Below are 26749 nucleotides of genomic sequence, written 5' to 3'. Positions count from 1 at the left end.
CAATGATGAGAAAATCATTGATTGGCTGCCTCCTGCACATCCCATACTGGGGATCCAGCCTGCAACCTGGGCATGTGCCCCAACGGGACTTGAACTTTTGGTGCATGGGACAATGCTCAATCCACAGAGCCACACCTGCCAGGTGAGGCAGAATTTTAGATAGCTGTGCCAATTCAACTTGAGGGCAGGAGGCTGGTGCAACAGAGAATAAGAGGAACACAGGTAATACATACACAGAGAAAGGTTTTACAGGAGTGTCCATACTTTCCTGGGGACTGGAATTGTGAGCCTGTGGGCAATGCTGTTTCACTTCTTTAGAAGAGGAAGCTGGCACTGACTGCTAGCCAATGGTGGGGCTCAACTAGGTGGAGGGGTGGGGTGGGGTGGGAAGAGGGAGCAGTTTCTGATCCTGCTCCCAACACTACATAAAGGTACTTAGTCGCCCTAGCTGATTTGGCTCAGTGGATAGAGCGTCATCAGCCTGCGGACTGGAGGGTGCTGGGTTCGAGTCTGATCAAGGGCACATGCCTGGATTGTGGGCTCGATCTCCAGTAGGGGGCATGAAGGAGGCAGCAGATTGATGATGCTCTCTCATCATTGATGTTTCTCTCTCTCCCTCTCCTTTCTCTCTGAAATCAATAAAAAAAAATTTTTTTTTAAAGATACTTAGTGATTGTGTTGCTATTGCCTCCATCACTCCCCACATGAGCTAAAGTTAAGAGTTGATTTTAGTCAAGAAAACAACATTGGGGGTAACAACAGGTGTGTGAGGCATTTTTAGCAAACCTATTATATTAAAATTTAAATTTACAAACCAGATCTAATATGGGAGATAGTTTGCTTTACTTTACAGAAGGGTTTATTATCCTCTTGACTGTCAAGTACTTAAGCTACATGTCTTATTCGCATTGATAAGTCAGATCCAATTTATAAAAACTCCATCTACTCCCCCACCCCCCCAACTTTCTCTGACAACCTCAAACACCCAGGCTACAGGTGCACCCTCCATAAAGGCCTTAAGCTTTCCCCAAGCCCCTTTCTCACATGAGCTATCCACAGACCAAGTCCCATTCCTCCCATTCACCCATCCTACAGGGGAGAAAAAGACAGTGTGGGGAAGGGGCTACTCCCATACAAGGCCTCACAACAGGAGGAAAGGGCACAGAGACCTATGCTTTAACCCTAGTCAGCCAGACTGAGTTCATTACAGTCACTTTCTTGTCTTAGCTTTAGTTTCATCTATAAAATTCCCACTTAACAGTCCGCTTGGAACAGATGCAAGAATTAAGTGGAAACAATGCCAAGCCACTGATAACACAGTACATACCTAACATGGTTAATGACTAAGGCCACCCCATGCTTCTGATTGCATCCTTCACCTCACCCCTGACCCAGCCTAGCAAAAGACCAACACACCGACTCTGTGTCCAAAAGTTGCTTTATCTTTCGGCAGGAAAGATCTTCACAGTATCAAAAGTAAAGAATTAAAAAACAACAACAAACAAACAAAAACAAAAAAAACCAAACACAAAAAGAGCAGTGTTGGGCCAGCAGTACCATCAGCCCCTGGCCCACAGGCCAGCCCAGCCCAGCCCCCGGGCTCTGAGTGTGGAGGCTGCATAGCACCAGGAGGCGGCTCTGTGGAGGTCCTGAGGGGCCCCAGCCCGGCAGGGCATCCGCTCAGCTTTTGGTTGGTCCAGGATGGCAGGAAGCAAGGAGGGTCTTGGGCAGGTGGGTGGGGATATGGAGGAAGAAGAAACTGTAGACCTTCAGCTGGCAGTTGGGGGTCTCAGGACACCTGAAGAAGCTGGACCCACAGGGGCTGAGAAAACAGAAGAGCATGGCCACATGGTGAGTAATGGCCTTCCCATGCCACATGGGTCTCCATGGGTCCAAGGTGGAGGGAGGGAACAGCTGGCTCCTACTTTTGCTCCCACAGACTTCCTCAATCACCTCTAGCAGAGGATGGAAATGAAAACCCTGCCAGGAAACAGAGCCCCAGTTCTGTTTATCAACATGTGAAATGTCATCCTAGTTCTCAAGGAAGGTGGGGCCATCCCTAAGGAGCTCATGGCCCCCATGGCAGGCAGCACTCCCTTCCCCCAGACCAATGTGGAACAAGTGCTCTGGCATGTTCTCTGGTGGGTACAGGCAGGGGAGACGCCGCCTCTGTGCTCAGACTCCTGCTTTGAGGAGGATAAAGGTCAAAGGAGATGGGGGAAGGGAGCATCTTTTGTCATGGGAAAGAGATCTCACAGGAGGGCCTGGCCCAGGGAGGAGCAATGGAAGGACAGAGTCCTCGAGGTAAATGGCTGCAGAATAGACAGGGTTTGTGCCTCTGGAGAGCATAGCCCGCTGGGCTGTCACTGTGGAGGTGCAGGGGCCAGGATACCAAGCCCCCAGTCCAATTCCCTGTGCCTCAGAGCATGAAATGGTCTGGTGCGGACAGAAGCTGGCAGAGCATCAGGAGAGGGTGCACGCGACACCTGGGGATTTGTATACCTCACTGAGCTGTGCTAGGAGTGGTTTTCTTGAGGCTGAAGTTGGTCCAGTTCACAGCAACTTTCTGACGTGTTTGCTTTGCAGAATCCAAACAGAATCTGTCAGGTTTGGGAGATGACACAGAAGAAGCACAATCAAAGATTCCCCTGCCTACTGAACCCCCTCTCCTAGACCCGTGTGTTCTGGTCACTAAAGCAGCGAGGTCAGCTCTGCACAACCTCTCCAGCTCCTAGGCATTGGGGTCTAGTAGGTATGGGAGTTGTGCTGGCTGGGGGGGCTATCAGATTGGAGCACCCACAAGCCCAGGGGACAAGATATGAAGAGAGTTTACACTGCCTTAGGATATGACGTCCCCCTCACCCTGTATTTTACTCTAGCTATGCTAGGTTCCCTTCCATTCCCCTAAGGACATGTTTCTTTCACCCTCAAATCTCTGTATGTGCTGACTCCACTGTCACAAAAATCCTTGTTTTCCTTGGCCCACTCATTCCTATTCCTCAAGTTTCAGCTTGGTTATCACCTCTTCTGGGAGGGCTGCTCTGGCTGCTCCCACCACTTACTTCTATAGCCGCACTTATTGCCAGACTGTAGGTTTATGCTCTCGCCCCATCTAGACTGTTTGATTCATCTCTGCCCCATAGCTCGGTCCAGGCAGAGTAAAGGAAGTACAAGTGAATAAACAAAGTGAACGAAGCCGGAAAAGGCCTGGTTCTTGGGGTCTGACACGCACACCTCCTTCATTCAGTCCCTTGCACCTTGCCAGATGCCCCATCCTGCCAGGTGGCTTCTTTAGTGCGGAGACTGTGGGGAAAGCCAGGAGGGCTGGAGAGGCTCTCCATCCCAGGGCTCAGGGCTGAGGGAGGCCCTTTCTGAAAGGCCTGGGTGCAGGCAGGAGAGCAGGCAGCCCCACACCTACCTCTTGAAGTATTCCACCTCCCGGTCAGTCTCATCCATCTCCACCCCATCCATGTCCTTGGGCAGGAACACATCGTCTAGGAAGACACAGCCAGGAGGGCTCAGTGCCCACATCCAGGCCTCTGGGTCAGTGCTGCCCACACACGAGGACTGCCCTCCACCCCGTGGGCTGGCAGGGTGGGGGCCAGCCACTGTTCCTGGTGCACTCACCCAAGGAGGAGGCCGACTTTTCCTGCTTGTTGCGGCTCCGGCGGCTGCGGCCCTTGCCCTGCGGCAAGCTCTGTGGCCTTGCTGGGCCTGAGGGCTGCACAAACTCCTGTTGCAGAGGCCGTGCCTTGGCCTCACCTGGCCAGTTTCGCCAAGAGCTGCCCTTTTCCTTGTCGGCTTTTGGGCTGCTAGCCCAGCCTGGTTCTGGCCGGTTTCCCGGGCTCCCCTCTCCGGCCTCAGCACAGCAGCCCACTTTGGGAGGTTCCAGGGTCTTGCCTGGCTGCTTGGGGCTGGAGGTCTGGCCCTTAGCACCGGGAGCCTCCAGGCTGGCTGAGGACCTGGGGGCTGGAGTTGCCTCACTCTTCTTAGCCTGACCACCCTGTCTCTTGCCTTTCCGCGGCTTCCCACCTGAGGCCATAGGCTCAGGTAGCTCCTGCTTGCCACTAGGGACTTCCTTTGGGTTTGGCTCCTCAGAGCTGGTGTTGCCTGGCTTGGGTGTTTTGACCCAGATCACCCGGGACAGGTTGGGCACGGTGTTGAGTCTCCTCACTAGCCCATTCTCTGGGATGATACCAGGAGGAGGGCCCCTCACCTCTGTCCACAGTGGTTGGGGGCCTCTCATTTCTGCCCATGGTGGGGCTGACTCGCTTGGAGCTTGTAACGTGTGGTTCTGAGGGGAGCCCAAAGTCAAAGGGGACAGGTCAAGGTTGACGTCAGGCCGGTGCCCTGAGGAGCCATTGAGGTTCAAGGCGGGTAGACTCTGGGTCTCAGGCTCAGCAGCCCTTTCCTTAGAGAAGCCATTGCTGTCCATACTGAGCTCACACACACTGAAGCTGGCACGGATGGAGTCCTTGACAGTGTTCTTGATCTCCTGCAGACGGCTGCTCAGGAAGCTGTTGACCCGATCCAGCTCCTGGTCAGGCCACTCCAAAAACCTCTCCCTGGCAGGCCTCAGCTCCTGGCTTCCAGAAACACCACGATTCACCTGCTTTAGAGATTCTGCTGCCAACTGGGCTTTCTCCTTTTCCTGCCAATACAAGAGGCAGTTTCAGCAGGGGCCTGGCAGCTACTAGGCAAAACATGACACTTGACACACTAGCCTGGGGCCCAGCTCAGCCATTGATTGGCTAGAAGCAGGACCTCGAAATCCTGGCCTGCTTTCCCACTCTGCAGGAGTAATCAAGTGCAATCAGACAGGTATACGTCCTGGTGGTGGAGGCAGTTAGACCCAGAGGGCAAGGTTTTTACAGCTTGTTCACCCAGAATCCCAGTGTCAGTCCTAGGGCCTAAGAAGGCTGGACTCAAAGGGGTAGGAACATAGTTCACTGAATCTTGCCTTCCAGGCCTGTGCTTGAGCAATCCACTTATTTGCTGAGTCTCAGTGGACTCATGTGCAAAATAAGGACAATAATTTTGGAGTGAAGACCAAAGTGGGGACAGATGTGAGGAAGATAGCTGTTATAGAGGCATTCCTTCCAATTCTGCAGGTTGTAGAGGAAAAAAGCTATGCCACCATATGGATCTTTCAGGAAGGAACATGTGGGACTGTGAGATTGATATGGTAGATCAGACTGCTTTGGGTGGTCAAGAATGTGCGCCCTCCCGATGCTGTATACAGGTGCCACTGAAGAGGGCCAAGCTTCAGTTGGCCTTCAATAATCAAGACCACACCTAAAGCGTGCCCCACAGCATACAATGGACAGCTACATGGGGTCCCTAGGGCAAGATGTAAAAGTAGCCCCTTTGCCCAGGTGAGGCCCAGGGGGCTCAGGGAGGCTAGACCCTGCCAATCAGTGCTGACAGAGCTAGATCTGGAAAGTGAAAAGGAAAGTATGTGGGCTTTCACCCCACCTCTCTGCCCAAACTCAAAGCACCAGCAGAAGCAATGAGGCCTTTACAGGAAGATAGGAGACAGATGTCAAAGGCTTATAGGAAGGTGGTGGACTGGTATTGTGCCAGGGGCTGAATGACCCACAATTTCACATATTTCCAGTTGATTTGGGATTGAAAGGGAAGAAGCAGAAAAAGGAAAGTGGGGACATGCCACCACCTATGAGTCAACTTAAAGAGGGTAACCCTGTGCCCCAACAGGCATACATTTATTTATTTATTCTCTCATCTTTCTTGAACACTGACTACACAACTAACTAGGATCACAACTGTGGGACCTTGGACAAACCACTTATTTTCTTTGAACCTTATTATAACCATTTGTAAATTTGGGAGAAAAATGACTTACCTATACTTAACAGGGTTGCTATGAGGACACCTGAGAGGGTGTGTGTCCCTCTCCCTGGGCACAAGTAAAACTGTACGCCTTGATAACCATGGTGCTCAGATGAGGGAGTACTTCAACCTGGAGGAGTGTTTCCAGTATATATCATGGAGTTCAAGGCCATGGGCAAAGCGCTGAGGCCATGGGGAATGCACAAAGGATTAGAAGGCCCTTCTCTTCACTCCTGCCCTACACCAGAACACCTTTGCTTTTGTTAAAAACTGAGTTCTGGGGAAGTGGGGTGAGGAAGGAAGAGGAGGATATAGAGGGGATAAATGGTGATGGAAAGAGACTTGACTTGGAGTGGTGAACACACAATACAGTGTACAGGATTATGTGTTGTGGAATTGAGCACCGGAAACCTACATAATTTTGTTAATCAGTGTCACCCCAATAAATTCAATAAAAAGAAAAAAAAGAGAGACAATCAAGATGGCAGCATAGGTAAACACCTGAATTTGCTGCCACGCACAACCACATTAAAACTACAACTAAAAGACAAAATGACTATCATCCAGAATCACGGGCAGGCTGGCTGAGTGGAATTTCTACAACTAGAAGGGAAGAGAAAAGCGCACTGAGTCTGGTAGGAGGTGCAGAGGTGTGGAAGTGTGGAGGTATAGAGGAGCGTGCAAAAGGGGCTGGCAGCTGGGTACGCTGTTGTCTTTTTTAATCAGGAGGGAGATACAAGTTCTGAACTCCAGTTCCGGGTGAGAATTTGGGGTCCCAGACTCATATGGAGAGAAACTGGACTGTCAGGCATCAGGCCAGAACACGAGGGTGGCTTTCTCGCAGAGGTGCTTGCAGCAGTCATTGCTCCTGCACGAGGCTGCGGAACACAGACCTCGGGACCTCTCTGAGGCAGAGCAGACTGGCAGCCATTGCAGTTTGCTCCGCTCTGGTGATTCCCTGAGACCCCGCCTCACCCAATTTACAACCCCACCGAAGCTGTATGCAGAGACTTTTGCATATAAATGGCCTGGACTTTCTCCACATAAAAACCTGGGCAGACTCAGTGAGTGCCAAAGCCCCACTGAAGCAAGTCCTGCCCCATAAGGGTGTCTTCAGCACAGAAGTTCTCCCACTGTAGACACAACTAGGCCTCACAGCCAATTGGCCTGGAGGTCAATTCCTCCCAGTGATACCAACAGCAATCAAGGCTTAACTACAACAAGACTGTGCACACAGCCCACAAAGGGGCACACCAAGAGTGTCCACCTCAGGTAATTAGGGAGGCTGAGCCTCTGGGCCCTATAGGGCACCTAGCACACAAAGCCACTCTATCAACACAGGGAAGCAGCCAAAATGCGGAGACAAAGAAACAGGTCACAAATGAAAGAAATGGAGGAAAGCAAACTACTGGATATAGAGTTCAAAACCACAGTTATAAGGTTACTCAAGAATCTTCTAGAAACTTCCGAGAAATACAGTGAGACCCTCAAGGATATGAAAAAGGACCCATTAGAAATTAAGCATAGAATGACTGAAATAATAATATAGAGATCCAACAGCAGATTAGAGGATCCTAAGAATCAAGTCAAAGATTTGAAATATGAAGAAGCAAAAAACACCCAACCAGAAAAGCAAAAGGAAAAAGGAATACAAAAATATGAAGATAGTGTAAGGAGCCTCTGGGACAGCTTCAAGGGTACCAACATCCAAATCATGGGGGTGCCAGAAGAAGAGAGCAAGATATTGAAAACCTATTTGAAGAAATAATGACAGAAAACTTCCCCTACCTGGTGAAAGAAAGAGACTTACAAGTCCAGGAAGTGCAGAGAACCCCAAACAAAAGGAATCCAAAGAGGACCACACCAAGACACATCATAATTAAAATGCCAAGGGCAAAAGACAAAGAGAGAATACTAAAAGCAGCAAGAGAAAAACAGTTAGTCACCTACAAGGCAGTACCCATACGACTGTCAGCTGATTTCTCAACAGAAACTATGCAGGCCAGAAGGGAGTGGCAAGAAATATTCAAAGTAATGAATAGCAAGAACCTACAACAGCTGTGGGCAAACTACGGCCCGCAGGCCGGATCCTGCCCGTTTGAAATGAATAAAACTAAAAAAAAAAAAAAAAAAGACCGTACCCTTTTATGTAATGATGTTTACTTTGAATTTATATTAGTTCACACAAACACTCCATCCATGCTTTTGTTCTGGCCCTCCGGTCCAATTTAAAAATCATTGTGGCCCTCGAGTCAAAAAGTTTGCCCACCCCTGACCTACCACCAAGATTACTCTACCCAGCAAAGCTATCATTCAGAATTGAAGGTCAGATAAAGAGCTTCACAGATAAGAAAATGCTAAACCAGTTAATCACTGCCAAACCAGTATTATATGAAATGCTGAAGGGTACTCTTTAAGAGGAAAAAAAAAAAAGAAGAGGAAAAAGGTAAAGATAAAAATTATGAACAACAAAGTGACAACAAATACATATCTATCAACAAGTGAATCTAAAACTCAAGTGAATAAAAAATCTGTCGAGCCCTGACCGGTTTGGCTCAGTGGATAGAGCGTCGGCCTGTGGACTGAAGGGTCCCAGGTTCGATTCTGGTCAAGGGCATGTACTTTGGTTGTGGGCACATCCCCAGTGGGGGGTATGCAGAAGGCAGCTGACCGATGTTTCTCTCTCATCGATGTTTCTAACTCTCTATCCCTCTCCCTTCCTCTCTGTAAAAAAATCAATAAAATATATATTTTTAAAAATCTGTCGAACAAAATAAACTGGTGAATAGAATAGAATCAGGGGCATAGAAAGGGAGTGGACTGACAATTCTTGGAGGGAAGGGGGTGTGGGGGGTGCGGGAAGAGACTGGACAAAAATTGTACACCTATGGACAAGGACAGTGGCGGGGGGTAAGGGCAGGGGGTGAGGTGGGAACCGAGTGGAGGGGAGCTATGGGGGGAAAAAGAGGAACAACTGTAATAATCTGAACAATAAAGATTTATTTTAAAAAATAAAAGAAAGAAAGAAACTGAGTTCCTTTTCATTTTCAGAAGAATTAGTTCTGCTGCTAAACAAAGATGTCTCAAAACTGGTGTAGAGGGAGTGATATGGAACCGCATACAATTTGGTAGTGAGAAGCGGGAAACACATTTTCTGCTGGGCACCATGAGCTCACAGGTTGTCTCATTTAATCCTCACAACTGCCCTTGTTGCATCATTATCCTCAATTTACAGATGAGGGCACTCAACTTTGGAAAGATTAAGGAACTGGCTCAAGGTTACATGGCTAGTCAGCACATCCAGCTGTGATCTGCAGTTCTTGTGTTTTTCAGTCCCGTCTGACAATCATTTCATGACCATCGACTCTGAGGCACTAAACTGGGCTCTGAGAATACAAGTGTGCAGAAAAGAGTCTCTGCTCGTTGACTTGAGTGTGCCTGGGGAGATGGACACACAGGAAACAGGCTGTTTAATTCTGCGTGACAGTGACTTCCTGAGTAACAGTGACAAGAGCTATGGGGGGAAAGCACAGGATGCTCTAGGAACCCAGACTGGGCCATCAGGGACTGCTTCCCAGGGGCAGTAGTATCTCTCCTAGCATGAAGGGTGAGGAGGATTATCCTGGAGAGAGTGAGGCAAGCACTTTCCAGACAGAAGACAAGCAGAAAGGCTGGAAAACTGAAAAACCCAAAATCTTTAGGGAGTTACAGCTGGAGCCCAGAAGGGACAGGGGTGAAGCTGGCAAGCTAAGTACGGGCTAGATCCTGAAGAGTCCTGGAGGCCATGCTTGAGTTTGGGTTCAATCCTGTGGCCACATTCAGACATTGAAGGCTTTTTAAGTAGTGGCCACAGGTGGAGAGAAGTGGATGGTTTGAGCTACTTGGGAGGTAGCATGGCCAGGACTCAGTGATGGGTGGGGAGAATGAGACGAGTCATGAAAACAACCCTGACAACCACCTTTCTGCCACAGCGGCTACAATGACCAATTGTTCACTGTGCTGAACCTTTTCTGCGCATCACTCCATTTCATCCTCGCAATAATTTGAGTTAGGTTCTACTGTTCTTCTCATTTTATTGATGAAGAAACTGAGGCTTGAAGGTTAAGTGATTTGCCCAAGGTCATACAGCAAGGGTGGCAGAGCCAGGTTTCAAACTGGTCCAATTCCAAGGCCCACTGCTCCCGATCACCACAATGCATTTCTCCCAAGATGGCACCCAGGTTCTGATTCAGGCAGCTGGGTGGATAGTGGTGCACCCAACTAAACAGACAATGGAGGAGGAGGAGGAGCAGGCCTCTTGGAGAAAGATAAGCTGTTTTGGACGTGCTGAGTTTGAGTACCTGTGGAATGCTGTGAGGAGGTGCCTAGTAGCAGTAGTGGACATCAGTGTGAAGTGCAAGGAGGAAATAAGTGGCCAGACCATACGGGGAGGCAACACTATCTAAATGGATTCTCTTTCCCAGGGATGTGTCCTCAAGCAGGAAGGTCAGACAGAAGAAGAGGAGCTCACAAAGGAGACAGAAAAGAGGGCAGAGAGGAAGGTGGAAAACATGAATTTGGCATTCCTATTGTCCTTTTCTGTACCCCCTCAACTGAGAATGAAGGTGCCAAAGAAAAGAATGTTTGAAGAGGAGAACAAACACAAAATGTGAGATGTTGCCTAGTGGACAAAGAAGATGGAACAGGAAAATATGACTATTTGGCAACAAAGAAGTCACTGGTAGCTCTCTGGTGGGGTGGGGGTGGAAAAGAGGTTGTAGTGAGATGGGAGAAGTAAAGACAGTGAATACAGAGAATATTTTTCAAGAGATTTGGCTATGATGAGAGGAAAGAGATGAGGGGGGTGAGACAGGCTGTATGCTCAAGAAACAGTTTGCTTTCAAAAAAGAGTACTGGGGGGACTCTTCCCCCTCCCCACGTGGGAATCTGTACTTGTTCTTCAATACATTTCCACCTTTGCTATACCAAAAAAAAAAAAAAAGAGTTCTGGGCACAGCGGAATGCTGATGGGAAAGAGCCCGGAGGAGAGGCTGCAGGTGCAGGACAGGAAGTCGATGGTAGCCTGAAGAAGCAAGAAAGGACTGCATGGGCCTTAGCTAGGAAAAAGGGTAACTCATCCTCATGATAAGTTACCCTGGGGCAGTAAGATGTTGAGAGCATGCCTGTCCACTGGCCTTGGTGAAACAGAAAATAAGGTTATTTGCCAAAAAATAAGGTGTGGGTGAGGAAAACCTGGAAGTTAGAGAAGAATGGAGGTCTGATAAAGGGGCTATGATGAATGAAGTGATCAGAAGAAAACCAGAGGCCTGCTAGGCAATATAGGGGCTCAGGCAAGTGGGAGACCATGCAGCCCTGGTGCCACAGATAGATTCGAGTCAGTGCTCTCCTTGAGAATAGAAGGAAAGAGATGGATTGGGTTCAAACCCAGGGCTGCGATTCTCCTGAGTGAATGTTAATGGAAGGGCAATGGGACAAGAAATTGAGAGTATTGGTAAGAGAGTGAGTAAATGGTCTCATCTGGTCTGGAAAGGGGAGAATAGGGTACGCAACAGTCTTCAGTGGATAAAGAGGAGTGGCTAGGAGATTGCAGATGACAAAGGCAGGGGTCAGTTCCAAAGGAGCAGGGGAGAGAGTCATGGTCTGGAAATGATCTAAGGAGGCAGAAACTCACTTGGCTTTGTCTCCTGTGGCAGGACAGAATGAGCACTTTATTGGATGACTACTAGGGAAAGCTGTGTTTTCGGTGAATAGCCAGGTTGTAAGGCTAGGAGATAGATGGAAGGAAATGGGGAGGAGGCTCACGTATAAAAAGATAATGACCATGATGGTCTATCACATGGCATTGCAACTGGCTGCTTCCACTGTATCCTGGTCTCTACTGTGCAGTGAGTTTTTGAGTAAGTGACTAGTGTGTGATAAATGGCAGACTAGAGGGATATGCAAGGTGTAGCAGGAGTACAGTGGGAGAAGTTACCTGAGCAAGGCTGCAAAAGAGGAGACATCTTAACTGAGCTTGGAAGGAAGTTGTCAGGGGAGAGAAGAGAGCATTATTGGTGAAGAAAAAAGAATGTGTGGCACACAGATTTATGAAAAGCACACGAGGCCTAGGAACTGCAAAATGTGCCCACTGATACCTAACTGTCTTAAGAGGCCAGGAAAGGTCAAAGAGGCCAGGCTGCCCACAGGACACTTCTGGCCAGGCAATGCTGGATGGGAGGGAAAAAGTGCTGACCATGTTCTGAAGGCAATGGTGGGCCCCTGCTTCAGGGTGCAGGACAAAGGTCCTGGTTTGTCCTTTGGGTTGGAAAAAGATGGAGAGCCACTGTTGCTTTCCAGAATACCAGGGCTGTTTGACTACCCAGGACCTGGAGCCAGCTGGATGTCAAACCCAATCTCCTCAACTGCTGCGCTCTCAAGTATGGCACTGTGCAGATGCAGCCGGGAGTAGGCAGGCAAAAAGGTAATAAGGCGGCAGGGGACCAGCCATCAGCCCTAGGGCTCGCCTGGCATCAGGGCTGCCCGGGAAAAACTCACTGGCCTTAGCTTAGGTCATTCCCATGGCTTCAATTACATCTCCACGTTGGCAACTCCCAGCCCCACACCTCCATCTCCACTTGGATGTCTCGTGAGAACCTCTGAGTTAACATGCCCCAGCTGAATTCCTGTCTTCTGCCAATCCCATCCTTGCTCAGTGAAAGGCACACCATTCTACCAGTCACCTAAGCAAACACTTGGGAAACATCCCTAACTCCTTTATCTGTCTTGTAATCAAATCACCAAAGCCTGTCACTTCTGCATCCTCTGAAAATATACTTCTCGTCCAGTCCCACCATCAATCCTCTGTACTCTGGCTCTCTCGGCTTTCTGGTCTGGAGTATCACTTCACCAGGCTATCTTCCATACTGCTACACAATAATCTTGGAATACAGAATCAACCAAGTGCATTCTTGATTAAAGCCCTCCAGTGACTCTCCGCAGCTGCAGGATCAAGTCAAAGCCCTTCAGCAGGGCCCACAGGCCCTTCCTCACCTCCACTGTCTGTCCTTCCTCTCCAGTTTGAGCCCTGGCTGCACTACTGCTGTGAAAGTGTTATGCCCGCTGCCAGGAGGGCCCTCCTGATGAGTTTGTATTCACTCCCTGTGACTCAGTTCCAGAGTCAGCCTCTTGGTATGGCCATTTCCAGCAAGCCCTAGCAGGATGGGGGGCTTCCCTCATCCCAGTATGTGTCACACACTAACGTGCTCGTCAAGTTTTGTGTCAGTCTCTCCAATGGACCGAACTTCTCCAGGGTAAGAACTTAACAAATGCTTTGGGGTTTTTGTGTGTGTGTGTGTGTGGGGGTGGGGGGGGGGGGAGGGTTGCAGCATTTACAGTGTTTACGGAATGATTAAGTGAGTGACTGACTAAAGCAAGTCCCGGGCTTGAAGGAATCCAGCAAGCTGCTTCTGAGGCCAGGACTCATTTGTCCTCTAGTCACTGGCCCCCAGTCTCCCTGACCCTGATGCCTCCCAAACTCATTCAGACCTTCCCAGAGCAGTGAGCCACACCAAGGTCCTTGGCAGCCAGCAGCATTCATGCCCCGGAAGTCCTGGGGGTTGGGGCAAGGCATTCCTCAGGAAGAAGAGGTGATAGAGCTGGGTTCCCCCCCCACACCCACCTTCTTTTTCAGCTTGTGCCGGGCCCGCTTGGCGGCCCTGGCGCTGTTGGGGACTTTGGGCTCCGTGCTGTTGATGAATTCCAGCAGCTCATCCACATCTCGGTGGTCCACGGCGGGCTCCCCAGGGATCCCGCCCAGGGCGCCCCCCTTCATGGGCAGCTCCTCTTTCCGCCTGGTCAGCCTTGAACGGAGCTTCTCTCGGATCTCGGTATAATTCCGACTCGTCGGGGCAGCGGGTGGCTGGTGGAGGGGGAGGTGCTGACGTTACACCCTGGGCCTGGGAAGCCCGTAGGACTCCCACCCGCTGGCACCAAACATGTGGTAAGAAGCAAGACAACTGTTCTTTCTACCAGAGCCACAGAGGCCAAATGGCTTCACCTCAGCCAGGCGGTGTGAGGAGGGAGTAGGAGATATGTGACAGCATTGGGAGCACACTGGCATGGGAGCCAGGAAAGCAGGTTTGAGCCCAGGCTTCGTCACTTGGAAGATGTATGACCTTGGGCAGGTCACTGAGTCTTGTGAGCCTCAATTTTGTCATCTCTAAAATGAGGATAACACCTAGCTGAAAGGTGACTAGCAATGTAATTACTTTCAATTCTTCTGTTCTCAACTGCTCTCCCCTAGCCGGCGGCCCCTTCCTCTTCACCTTAGAAGACTTCTGAACTGTTTCCTCCCCCAGTCCAGAGACAGTATGTATTCTGCTCTGTGCCTCCTTCCTGGCACCATCTGTGCACATGGCCTGTCCCTCAGCTGGCTCTCACACTTGGGGGACTGAGAGCCTTTGCTTCCATTCTGCCTTCATTGCACAAGTGTTCACTTCTCTGTGATTATGCCATACACAAACTCATCAGAATTATAGCCTTCCTCTCTGCCATTTCCTTTCCTTTTGCCTAAGGAAAAAAAATGTCATCTTAAGAGAAACCACAAAAACAGCAAAGTTAGCAAAATGTTTAAAAACCCCTACCTCACCAATTTGCTGTAAGGATCAAGTGAGCAGACACAGATGCGAGGACTCACAGGGTCCCAGCGAGGTTACTATCCCCTTGAGCAAGGGGTTTCTGGGGAGAGCAGGCACTCCCCTGGCTCACCTTGGCTGGCCCCGAGCCCTCTCAGGCACAGGCAGGTTCACTCACCGCATTGTGGCCGAAGAACTCACAGTAGCAGCAGTCACAGAACTTCCCATCTCTCTGGTGTGTGGAGGACGAGGTGCAGGAGCTACGCTCTGAGCTGCTGTCCTCTTCTTCGCCTAGCCCCTCATCTGCCTCGCAGGGCTGGGGCAGTTGGCAGGCCAGGCCACTATGTGTAAACTTGTGCCCCTTGCACCCGGAGTCTCTGCCGATGGGGGAGAAAGACAGGCCCAAAGGTGAGAGAGCGTGTGGCAGGAGCAGGCTACAACAGGCACCTGGAGAAGCAGCCCCGCCATCAATGTCCCCACTGCCCTTAAGCTGCCTCATCCCACAAAGGTCAAGGCAGTCAGGCTGCATCAATGCCACTCATAATTACAGGGCTAACACCCTCATTGTCCCTCAGGGCCCAGCTCAATGGCACTGTTCTGGAAAGGTCCCCAATGCCTCTCCTGCCCACACCCACCATGTGACCCTCCTGGACTCTGATGGCCCCGATTACATCTGTCTCCATCCTACCATCTATCACACTTTACTATAGCAATCTATTTGTCTCAGATCAACTGTGCACTCTCCAAAGGCAGGGACTATGCCACTTCTATTTTTGGGTCCCAGTGTATAGCATAACAGCCTTGCACACAATGGGTTCTCAGTAAGTAATCTGAACAGATTAGTGGGCTGGTGGCTCCCCTGGAGCATCCAAAGGAGGTTAACAGGGTAAGTCTCCTTTCACTCTATAAGATCTTATGCCCGAGTCTGCACCAGTAGGCAAAGCTGCCTTAGCCATTGGGCCTTGAGGTTGGGAAAAATGGGCCTTGTGGGCCATAGACTCCAAGAACTTGTTTGTGCCAGGTACTGTATTCAACACATTATTTCTAACTAGAGGCCCAGTGCACGAATTCATGCAAAAGTGGGGTCTGGCCAGCTGCCCTGATAGGGATGATGGAGGTCAATTGGGGGTGGGCCAGTCGCGAGGAGGGGCTGCGGGTGGTTGGCGGCTGGCCCTGCCCCTAATTGGTGAGGGGTTGGGGGCCGATCAGGGGCTGGGCCAGCCAAGGGGGGGTGCCAATCGGGACCCAGATCAGGCTGGTTGGCTGCCACAGTGCACATCATAGCCACCAGTTGTTCTGGTCATTCTGGCTGTTCTGCTGTTTCAGTTGCTGGGCTTTTATATAGATAGATAGATAGAAAGATTACCCCCCGCCAAGGCACGCAAAATAGGTGTTGCAGTGGAGGGGACAGGCTCAGAGTGCTTCACTGCTCTGCTCATGGAGTGACCAGGACTCAGCCTGTGTCTGTGCGCAAAGTTCATGCTCTTCCACTGCACTGCTGACTCTGGATTTCAGGAAGCACAGGGCATCTTATAATACAGACTGGAATCAGCAGTGGGAGCCAGGTGGAAGGGCAGGGCAAGGGTCTGGGAAGAGGTCTGGCTCCAGGGCAGGTTAGTCCCATGGGTGGAAAAGGAGGAGCATGAGCTATTATCAGTGGTGCTTAGAGAAACTTAATCCAAATTGACCACTCTTCAGCTGCTACATTAGCAAAATTACAATGCTCAGTACCCCCGAGAATATGGAGAGATCAGCACTCTAATACTGGTGCCATGGCATTATGAAGAGCTTTTTGGAAAGCAGTTTTTCAGTGTATTAAAAACCCTTCTTAAAAAAACCAAAACCAGCCCTACCAAGTTTGGTTTGGTGGATAGAGTGTCAGCCTATGGACTGAAGAGTCCTGGGTTCGATTCCGGTCAAGGGCACATGCTTGGGTTGAGGGCTCGATCCCCAGTGGGGGTTGTGCAGAAGGCAGCCGATCAATGATTCTCTCTCATCATCGGTGTTTCTCTCTCTCTCCCTCTCCCTTCCTCTTTGAAATTAAAAAAAAAAAAGGGAAAACATCCTGACATCCTTTAAACTGAGAACTTTCTGAGAGATCTATTTCAAGGAGAAAAATCCAAGTCAGAAAAAGCTTTAAGCAAAGGCATCTTTAGATATTTTTTTTAACATGTTTTATTGACTTTTTACAGAGAGGAAGGAAGAGGGATAGAGAGTTAGAAACATCGATGAGAGAGTAACATCAATCAGTTGCCTCCTGCACACCCCCTTCTGGGAATGTGACCGCAACCAAGGTACATGCCCTTGACCGGAATCGAACCTGGGACCCTTGAGTCCGCAGGCCGACGCTCTATCCACTGAGCCAAACCAGTTACGGCTAGATATTATTTATAATATTAAAATGTTGCCCTAGCCAGTTTGGGTCAGTGGATAGAGCGTCCGCCTGTGAACTGAAAGGTCCCAGGTTCGATTCCAGTCAAGGGCATATGCCCGAGTTGTGGGCTCGATCCCCAGTGGGGGACTTGCAGTAGGCAGCCAATCCATGATTCTCTCTTATCATGGATGTTTCTCTCTCTCTCTCTCTCCCTCTTCCTTCCTCTCTGAAATTAATAAATATATATATATATATATTTTTTTTTAAAATATATTTTATTGATTTTTTACAGAGAGGAAGGGAGAGGGATAAAGAATTAGAAACACCCATGAGAGAGAAACATCCATCAGCTGCCTCCTGCACACCCCCTACTGGGGACGTGCCTGCAACCCAGGCACATGCCTTGACCGGAATCGAACCTGGGACTCTTCAGTCCACAGGCCGACACTCTAGAGTCTAGCCACTGAGCCAAACTGGTCAGGGCAATAAAAATATATTTTAAAAATATATATTAAAATGTTGGGGAAGCCCTAGCCGGTTTGGCTCAATGGAATCACTGATCGAAGCTCAATAGAGCGTCGGCCTGTGGACTGAGGGGTCCTGGGTTCAATTCCAGTCAGCGGGCACATGCCCAGGTTGTGGGCTCAATCCCCAGTGCGGGGTGTGCAGAAGGCAGCTGATCAATGACTCTCTATCATCATAGATGTTTCTATCTCTCTCCATCTCCCTTCCTCTCTCTGAAATCAATAAAAAAAATATACTAAAAAATGAAAATTAAAATGTTGGGAAAAATGTGGAATGACCTAAATTTCAGTGACTAGAGAATGGTAAAGTGCACCGTGGAGAATATCCTCCCACCCATGAAGCTGAGGCTCAGAAGACCACACAGGAGGCTAAAAATGCTAAGTGAAACCGCCGACCATACAGACATCATCAACGCATGTGGAAGAGATGAGGGAAAACTGCTACAAGTGGTGGGATTTTAGAGTGGGCAACTACAAATGTATAACAAACACAGATCTGATTTATAATAAAAAATAGACATCTATCTTCTCCAAAGAACTGTATCTTTCAAATATATATTAATATAACCTTTCTCAATAACTAGAGTTACTTTAGGACTCTACCTTAAGGACACAATTCCCAACTCAAACACAGATTTGGGTGCAAGGAGGCTTATAACAGCCATGTTTATAATGGTTTAAAAACTGGAAATGTCCAGGGGTAGGGGAAAAAAAAAATCATGCTAGAGCTGTACAATGAGATATTAAGTGCCAACGGAAAAGTGTTTTGAAGAATTTTTAACTGGAGAAATCATCAATGGTAAATGTTAAAAAAAAAAATCATTATACAAAAATGTATAGTGTCCTGGCCAGGTTGCTCAGTTGGTTAGAGCATCATCCCAATACACCAAGGTTATGGGTTCAATCCTCAGTCAGGGCACATACTAGAATCAACCAATGAATGAATAAATAAGTGTAACAACAACTCGATGTCTCTCTCTCTCTTCCTCTCTCTCTCAAATCAAATTTTTAAAAAGTATGTCAAACAGAGACCTAATTATTCTACATAGAGAAACATCAGGGAGACTATACTGCAGCATTAGAAATTTATCTTTTGATTGAGGACATTTTTTCTTTATAGACATTTCTAAATTTTTCCAAATTTTTTTTTCTGGTTAATCCTCCATGAGGATATTTTCCAGATTGCTTTTCAGAGAGAGTGGAAGGGAGGGGGAGAGAGGATGAGGGGAAGGGGAAGGCAGGAAGGGGGAAAGGGAGAAACATCGATGTGAGAGAGAGACACTGACTGGTTGCCTCCCGCACACGACCCAATTGTGCCCCAACCTGGGGCAGGGAGTGAACCTGCAACCCAGGTACGTGCCCTTAACCGGGAATCGAAGCCTCAACCCTTCAGTGTGAGGGCCAATGCTCGAGTCATGGAGCCACACCAGCCAGGGCAATTTTCCCAAGTTTTAAAAAAATAACAAATACCTATTTCTTCTAATTGTAAAAACTATGAAAAACAACCACCATAAGCAGAGCTACCCTCTAAGTTCTGCCCCAACGGCAGCCTTGGCGAAGTTTTCCAAAACTCTACGCCCAGTCAGCAGCGAGTTTGTCCTTCAGGCCACTCACTCACCTGTGAGTGTTAAGAAGCTGCTGTGAGCCTGGTGGTGGGAGCAGAGGCCCACTGCAGTGCCCACTACAGGGGTGGCTGCACCCCGAGAAAGAAGGAGGCATCTTCAGGAGCGGCATGCTGGTGGAAGGCAGGTGGGGGCTCTGACATGCCCCTGGGGTGTGTGGGGCGGCAGCAGCAGCAACAGGGCATTCTGAAACCTGCGCAGGGAATGGTGCTGAGGGGGTGGTGGGCAGCAGGTGTGGGTGGGATGGTGAACCAAAGGATCCAGAGTGAGATGGGATCAGTGACACTGGCTGTGGATGGTGGCCAGTGGGGCTGTTGGGTGGAGCAGTGAGGTCTGAGTGCCGGCGGTGCTCCGAGATGGGGAAAACCTCACCTGTGGGCACATGGGGGAGAAAGGTGTCAGAGTAGGGGCCCAGATCCCTGGGAGGAAAGCCCAAGGACCCGCTGCCCCAGCACCCTGCTTACTGCAAACAGAGGGACGTATTTGGGCACAGTACCTCAGCACAGCAGACCCATGAGCTTTTGGGAATGCCTAGCAGTGCTACCTTGGGCTGGAGAGGTTTCTCTGCAGGCAGCAGCTCGGCTGGACAAGCTTGAGAAGCCCAGGCCTGAGGGAGAAGGCATCAGGAATGCCAGCCCCATGGAAGGCCATACACCTCTACTGTGGCACAAGCAGGGAAACGTATTCTGTCTGTCAGGGTCTCTCTAAGACCTGCTTGCTAGGTACTCCTCAGACCCAGAGCAGGATCTGCAGGAGCCAGCAGAGCAGCAGGCTGAGATTCTGTCTCTGGGCCATGAAGAGTGAGACTCTTTGGTGGCCCCAGATTTCAGAGAAGTAAAAAAAGGCTTTCATGACTTTGGTTTATGCACCAAAATAACCGGAAAAATGTACTGCTCAACTCTCACAGTTGAGGGGACAGCACCCCTCTGAAGAACTCAGCCCCTCCACTTACAAGTAGACAGCAATTCCATATTTACACAGTACATCAATAAGCCATGATTTTTTTTCTTTTGGTCTCGGAGGATTACCTCAGGGTCTAAAGAAGGCACATAGGGCTACGAAATAGGCTAATAATCATGGCAGCTTGCAGTGTCATCCTCTTGTGGATAGAAGTGGAGCCTTTTATACCCACCCCATAGGTGGAGAAAAGGGAGCCTAAGAAGACAAAGGCACCCAAGTCCTCTGTGCTGCTGTAGGGGTCAGGTGTTCTGTGATTTAGGTCCTAATGCCCTAAGGGCCCTCCCAGACTCCATCAGTGCCCACCAGGTCCCTTCTAGCTCTAATGGGAATAGCTACCAGAGCCAATGACAGCAGTGTTTTTTATCTTCAGAGTCCTGGGGAAAGGAGTGCCCCCTGCTTCCACTAGAATAGCTCTACACTTACTTAATTTAATAAGTGATCTTCTGGTTTGTGTGAACGAAGTGGTTAGGAAAACACAGCTGTTTACACTTCTGAAGCCTGTCTCTTTCCCGAGCTGGGACACTCACCGGGGATGGAAGGAGGACTCCCAAGTGAGCTGCCTGGAACAGTCCCGCTGGAGTGTGGGGAGTTCCAGAGGCCCGAGAGCTTATGTGCTGACAGGAACGAGCTGGGATCCCAGTCCCCTGAGTTTCCATGGCAGGATGAGGACGAGGATGAGGATGACGAAGAGGATGACGAAGAGGAATGAGAGTCACCCCCACAAGACTGTGATTTGCAGGATGTGTGTGACAAGGATATCTGGAGAAGAGGTAAGAAAGAGGCTCATGATGAAACAGCAAACATCAGAGCCAATCCTTGGCTGCCTAAGCTTACCCAGGAGAGCTTTCTCCTCTCGGCCAAAGCACAATCCCCACAGCTCCAGGTGCAAGGGCAAATGTGGGCCAAGTTGCTCCCAGTGGGCTATGCCGCTCCCAGTGAAGTAAAGTGTGTGGATGCTGGTGAGAGACTTGGGGGGAGGAGAGGGATCACAGAGAATGCCTGTCAACTGTGGGCCTTTGGGGAGTCCAGAGAGCTCCCAAGGAGAGAAGGGTCTGTAAGTCAGGAGTCCTGGTAAAAGAGAGGGGTTGGAGGGGAACAAGAAACAAGGATGGTCTGATTGCTGATTCAGGAGACTACAGACTTAGATGGCTCCCAGCACCTTGGAGGCCTTCTGAGGCACACTATAGACCAGCCGTGGGCAAACTACGGCCCGCCGGATCCGGCCCGTTTGAAATGAATAAAACTAAAACTAAAAAAAAAAAAAAAAGATCGTACCCTTTTATGTAATGATGTTTACTTTGAATTTATATTAGTTCACACAAACACTCCATCCATGCTTTTGTTCCGGCCCTCCGGTCCAGTTTAAGAACCCATTGTGGCCCTAGAGTCAAAAAGTTTGCCCACCCCTGCTACAGACCATCAAACTGACTTTTGCCCTCTATGCCATACTGGTTGGCTTTCAAGCTGCCACAGAACTGAAGGCAGCATGGCCACATGTAAGGAGTAGAGGTCCCTATCTATCAATTCCTATGAGCTGTCCCTCACATTTTACCCAGACTCTCCTCAGAGGCCAGTGGGCTGCCTTACGCCTCTCTTCTTCCCCCGCCATGTGACCCTAAGCCACTAATGCTGTGTGGGTACAGCCCAGCGGTCTCTCAGCACCTGGGCATAAGGGCCATCCGAGGAAAGCCACCTGAGAGGACAGGGAAGGAACAGTTCAACAGCCTGACTTCTTTGGGCAGGCAGCCCTCCTGTACTCAGGAGCCCCCTTCACAGTGGTTACCTACCGCCACTGCATGCTCTCGACCTGTCTGCCTTTCATCTTCCTCCATGCTCCTTCGGCAACTCTGGCAGACCCATAGAGGCATCTCTCCTAGGAGATTCTTGACGAGCTTTGGCATGAAGTCAGGGGGCAACTTCTCACCCTGCAACACCAGTCCGTTTTGGGAAGGGCCTTCTTCCCAGCCTTTGCGTTCCCGATGACACAGCAAGCAACAAGTCTGCACAGACTGGCTGGAGGAGGGGGGAACCTGTCCAAAAGATAGAAACAGGGTTTCCCAGGAGGGGAAAGGCTGCTTAGAAATAATATTAGCAATACTAATAATGTCACTTATTATGTGCCATGCACGGGATTAGGCACTTTACATAATTTTAGCCATTGTAAAAGCTCTGCAAAGTAGGTGCTATTATTCCCATTTTTAAAGATGAAGAGACAGATTTTAAGAAGTTAAGTAAGTTGCCAAATGTTGCAGAGCTAGTGAGTGGTTGAACTAGGATTTAAATCTCAGTGAGAGTGATTCCAAAGCTCATGCTCAAATGCCTTAATGTTCTAATGTCCCCAAGTCTTGAAGTTTAAAGAGAAGATGGCCCTTCCTTGTCTGAGATGTCCGTGAGAGGCCACAATCCTTGTGTTGTCTGTGCAGTCTACACACAAATCCCATCTGGAAGGAAAGAATATTTCAGGTATGCAACATGGGGAAAGACATGTGGGTTTCCTGAAGAGCTATGTAATTCCATTAGGATCACAGCAGCATTTTGGAGGAAGGGTTTGGATAGCTAGTCAAAGGCATCAACTGAACTGAAAACTGAGTTGGAGGGAAGGTAAGGCAGACACCTGGTGCTTCTGAGAGGCAAAGGTGTGGTGAAAAGAACCTGGGCTTTGGAGGTCAGACCGACATGTACTCTAACACCTGCCTGACCACATGAGCTGGGTGACCTTGGGCAAGTTATTTAACCTCTCAAGCTCCAGTTCCTACCCACCTTGCAGAGCTGTGTGGCTCAATACATAAAAAGGGTAAGTGCCTACCCCTGTGCATGCCCATAGGAGAATCCCAATACATAGTAATTCTTATCTGGACTTTTCTTTTTCCCTTCTAGGCGAACTTGACATATGTACATAGGTTTTCTTTCATATTGAGGGGTACTGACTAGGAGGCTAATTGGATTTAATGACCCTAATTAATGGCTTTCCTATGTCCTACAACTTTGTAGTCCCCTCTCACTCTGACACTGGGCGTGGTCATGTCACTTTCTTTGGCCCACAGGATATTAGCAAATGTGCTGCCGGCATAAGCTTGAAAAAATGAATGCATTGCTTCCTTGCATGGCTGGGCTTGCTCACTCTTGCACCTCTGCCATGTCATGAGCATGATCAGGCTAGCTGTTGGAGGGACATGAGGGACGTGTGAAGAAATCTGAGTCTTTCTAGACAATTGGCTGGCAGATCAGATACATGAGTGAGCACAGCTGAGATCAGCCAAGCCGGCTGCAATCTGCAGAAATACCCAATTAACCCATCTATTCATGAGAAGTAATAGATGCTGCTGCTTTAAGCCACTGTGTTTTGGGATGGTTCGTTACATGCAACTGTTAAAAGATAACCTTCCAAACTTACCCACCACTAGGTAACAGGTGTTTGCAGAGGCCAAGCAGAGGAATAATAAAGATTATCATTCTCAACCTACCAGTAAAATTAATGCCATCATCTTTTTCTTTTTAAAATATATTTTTATTGATTTCAGAGCAGAACACAGAGGGAGAGAGGGATAGAAACATCAATGATGAGAGAGAATCATTAATTGGCTGCCTCCTGCATGCCCCACATGGGATTGAGCCCGCAACCCGGCACATGCCCTGACCAGGAATCGAACCATGACCTTCTGGTGCATAGGTCAACGCTCAACCACTAAGCCATGTCGGCTGGACAATGCTATCATCTTTTTCAAATAAAATCACCTTCTAAGAGTCAGATGGAATCAGAGTATTCTTAAATCTGTCACATTACAATTACTCTGACTTTGGTCCCTAATTTCTAAGGAAGAAAAGGGACCAAACAGTAGTACCAGGGACATAAGGAAACATTTGGGGAAGTACAAGGACCTTTGAAAAGAGTACCAGAGACACAGAAACCTTACATGTGCAACTCATATGAGATATTAAGAGCCTACACCAGTAATGGCGAACCTTTGAGCTCGGCGTGTCAGCATTTTGAAAAACTGTAACTTAACTCTGGTGCCGTGTCACATATAGAAATTTTTTGATATTTGCAACCATAGTAAAACAAAGATTTATATTTTTGATATTTATTTTATATATTTAAATACCATTTAACAAAGAAAAATCAACCAAAAAAATGAGTTCACGTGTCACCTCTGACACGTGTGTCATAGGTTCGCCATCAATGGCCTACACGGTCTCTGCCAAGGGAACATTTTAATGAGCAAGGCAGCTGCTCAGTAGCAATTACAACAGGGTACTGCCTCCTAGAATCCACTGGTGGTATCTCATGGAAAGGGTGGAAGGTGGATAGAGGAGAATGATGGTCAGAGAAATTAAGGCAAAAAAGACCTTTTTTCAAAGTGTACCCAGGAAACTTTCCATGTCTACAGTAAGCCATAATAACTGCAGAGGAACAAGGTGAGGCCAACACCCACATTCCTTCCCTATAATGATGGTGACCACAGTCTTAAGGCAAACACCTGAACATGTAATTTTAGTACAACAGAGCTTCTTTTCAGTTAGGCGTTAGATTCTAAAGTTACTATATTAGATGAAAATCTTTTATGAGTAAATTTATTCTTTTTTAATATATTTTATTGATTTTTTACAGAGAGGAAGAGAGAGAGATAGAGAGTTAGAAACATCGATGAGAGAGAAACATCGATCAGCTGCCTCCTGCACATCTCCTACTGGGGATGTGCCCGCAACCCAGGTATATGCCCTTGACCGGAATCGAACCTGGGACCCTTCAGTCCGCAGGCCGACGCTCTATCCACTGAGCCAAACCGGTTCCGGCGAGTAAATTTATTCTTGAAATTCTTTATATGGCCTGTGAAGTATAGCATATGTGTTTTAGATATGACCGAGAATTCAAATGTACAATATACATTATAACAATATAAGATTAAGTGGGGGTTTTTTCTGTTTTCTTTTTTAAATATATATATATTATTTTAGAGAGAGAGGAAGGGAGAGAGAGATAGACAGAAACATTGAAGAGAAACATCATGTATTGGCTGCCTCCTGCAGTCCCCCTACTGGGGATTGAGCCCACAATCTGGGCAAGTGTCCTGACCGGGAATTGAACCAGTGATCCCTTGGTTCATGGATTGATGCTCAACCACTGAACCACACTGGCTGCTCTTTTCTTTTTTCTTTTAAAAGCAAATACAGAATTCTTGTAAGTTAAATGTGTTACCAATAGACTGCATTTAATGCCAGAATAGGTGTGGCAAGTGCTAGGGTGTAGCGGAAACAATACTGGCTTTAACATCCTGGGCCTCTATCACTTACCAGTTGTATGATGCTGGGCAAGTTATACTTACTCTCTGTCTCCTCATCTGTAAAATGGGGTTAAGTCTGAATTTGTACAGTCAGCAGTGAGCATTAAATGTGACAAAGCACCTAGTCTAGTGCCAGGCCCATAATATGTTGCTCAACATATGGTACTAATTATGAACCAGATGGGAGCAATAGAAAACAGTACTTAAAACCAGGACTAGGGTGGAAAATATAGAAATACAGGTCACTGTATTTTACAAGAATGCAAGTATTTCTTACATGCCATGACTCTAAGGTGACTTGTTAGACATCTTAATCTCTGCCCTCAACTCCATGAAGTCATTCCTTAAATTCCCCAAATACTCTGTATTCTCCTACCTCATGCCTTTGCCTAAACACCATTCCTTCCCATGTTTACCAATAAGGAGTTGGGCAGGGCTTAAATGCCCAGGTTAAATCTAACCTTATCCAAGCTTTCCTAGCGAGTTCCTCTTATAACTTACCTCCTTTCACATATCCCACAACACACTGTGCCTTGGTTATAGCATCTGTGCCTTCCACTTATTTTATTTACCTACCTCTTCCTTCCCTAGAAGGCAAGCACCAGGTCTGATTCTTGTCTGGTTCCCTCACAATGCAACACAGGGCCTAGGCTCAGCTGGGCACATAGTGGCTAAATCAGACCTGTTAAATGTTCCCAAGGCAATATTGCTGGCAGGCAGCTTGGTGAAACACTGCTTGAAATTATTGCTTCCCACAAAGAAAGGCCATCTCCCTACCCTGGACCTTCACCTAAATGGTTCTAATCCAGTGGTTCTCAACCTGTGGGTTGCGACCCCTGAAAATACATCCTGCATATCAGATATTTACATTACGATTCATAACAGTAGCAAAATTAGTTATGAAGTAGCAACGAAAATAATTTTATGGTTGGGGGTCACCACAACATGAGGAACTGTATTAAAGGGTCTCGGCATTAGGAAGGTTGAGAACCACTGTAATCTAATCTCAAGTGTGAAAGAATATAAGATTGCATTCCTTGGAGATTATAATGAGATGCCTCTGTTCATGGAAATAAAGTAATTTTCCCTAAAGCCAAATTGGTACACACAATAAATGAGATTAGCCATCAATAGAAGTGAATTTATAGGACAGTTAAAGAGAAAAACACAGAGCCTGGGAAGCTAATTAACTTTAACTGAAGTAGGGATGATACCACCTACATTGCATAAAGTTGCCCAGAGGATTAAGTGACATTAGAGATGCAAAGTTTACCTCAAGGGATCCACACAGTAGACACTCAATCTATTATCTAGGCCCCTGGGCTATTGTGTTCTTAATAAGTCTACACCAGAAACTAGCTTATCCACTGACCTGAGTTTGGTACACTTGAGTCCTTCTTTCTAGGCAACCCCTAAAACTGTCTTAACCCTCAGCCTTGGTGCCTGCACTTGGGTACAATGCCTGGTGGAGCTTGGGGACTTTTCTATCTGACATTTTCATCTCTAATTGCCAGAGGGTGGCGAG

At 48.2% G+C, this 26749-nt stretch overlaps 1 protein-coding gene across 7 annotated transcripts in view; it reads right to left on the bottom strand.

The window, feature by feature from the left end:
* Window positions 1-1420: 1420 nt before the first annotated feature.
* Window positions 1421-26749, bottom strand: part of FAM193B (family with sequence similarity 193 member B) — a 36235-nt gene continuing 10906 nt past the window's right edge. For 4 of the 7 annotated variants that reach the window (XM_059698161.1, XM_059698166.1, XM_059698167.1 and 1 more), the window contains 9 exons: window positions 21730-21972; window positions 20470-20701; window positions 18979-19354; window positions 14641-14839; window positions 13508-13747; window positions 3628-4651; window positions 3419-3494; window positions 2503-2600; window positions 1421-1822 (listed from right to left, as the gene is read on the bottom strand). In XM_059698161.1, the coding sequence (XP_059554144.1) occupies window positions 2504-2600; window positions 3419-3494; window positions 3628-4651; window positions 13508-13747; window positions 14641-14839; window positions 18979-19354; window positions 20470-20701; window positions 21730-21972 (2487 nt within the window). In that variant the 3' untranslated portion in view covers window positions 1421-1822; window position 2503. The remainder of the gene's footprint in view (window positions 1823-2502; window positions 2601-3418; window positions 3495-3627; window positions 4652-13507; window positions 13748-14640; window positions 14840-18978; window positions 19355-20469; window positions 20702-21729; window positions 21973-26749) is intronic. The other 3 variants (XR_009453056.1, XM_059698164.1, XM_059698163.1) reach the window with 3 other exon arrangements.

Source organism: Myotis daubentonii, chromosome 5, assembly GCF_963259705.1.
Source record: "Myotis daubentonii chromosome 5, mMyoDau2.1, whole genome shotgun sequence".
Classification (NCBI taxonomy): domain Eukaryota; kingdom Metazoa; phylum Chordata; class Mammalia; order Chiroptera; family Vespertilionidae; genus Myotis; species Myotis daubentonii.
The sequence above is the reverse complement of the archived record's forward strand: the minus strand, read 5'-3'. Positions and strand labels throughout refer to the sequence as shown.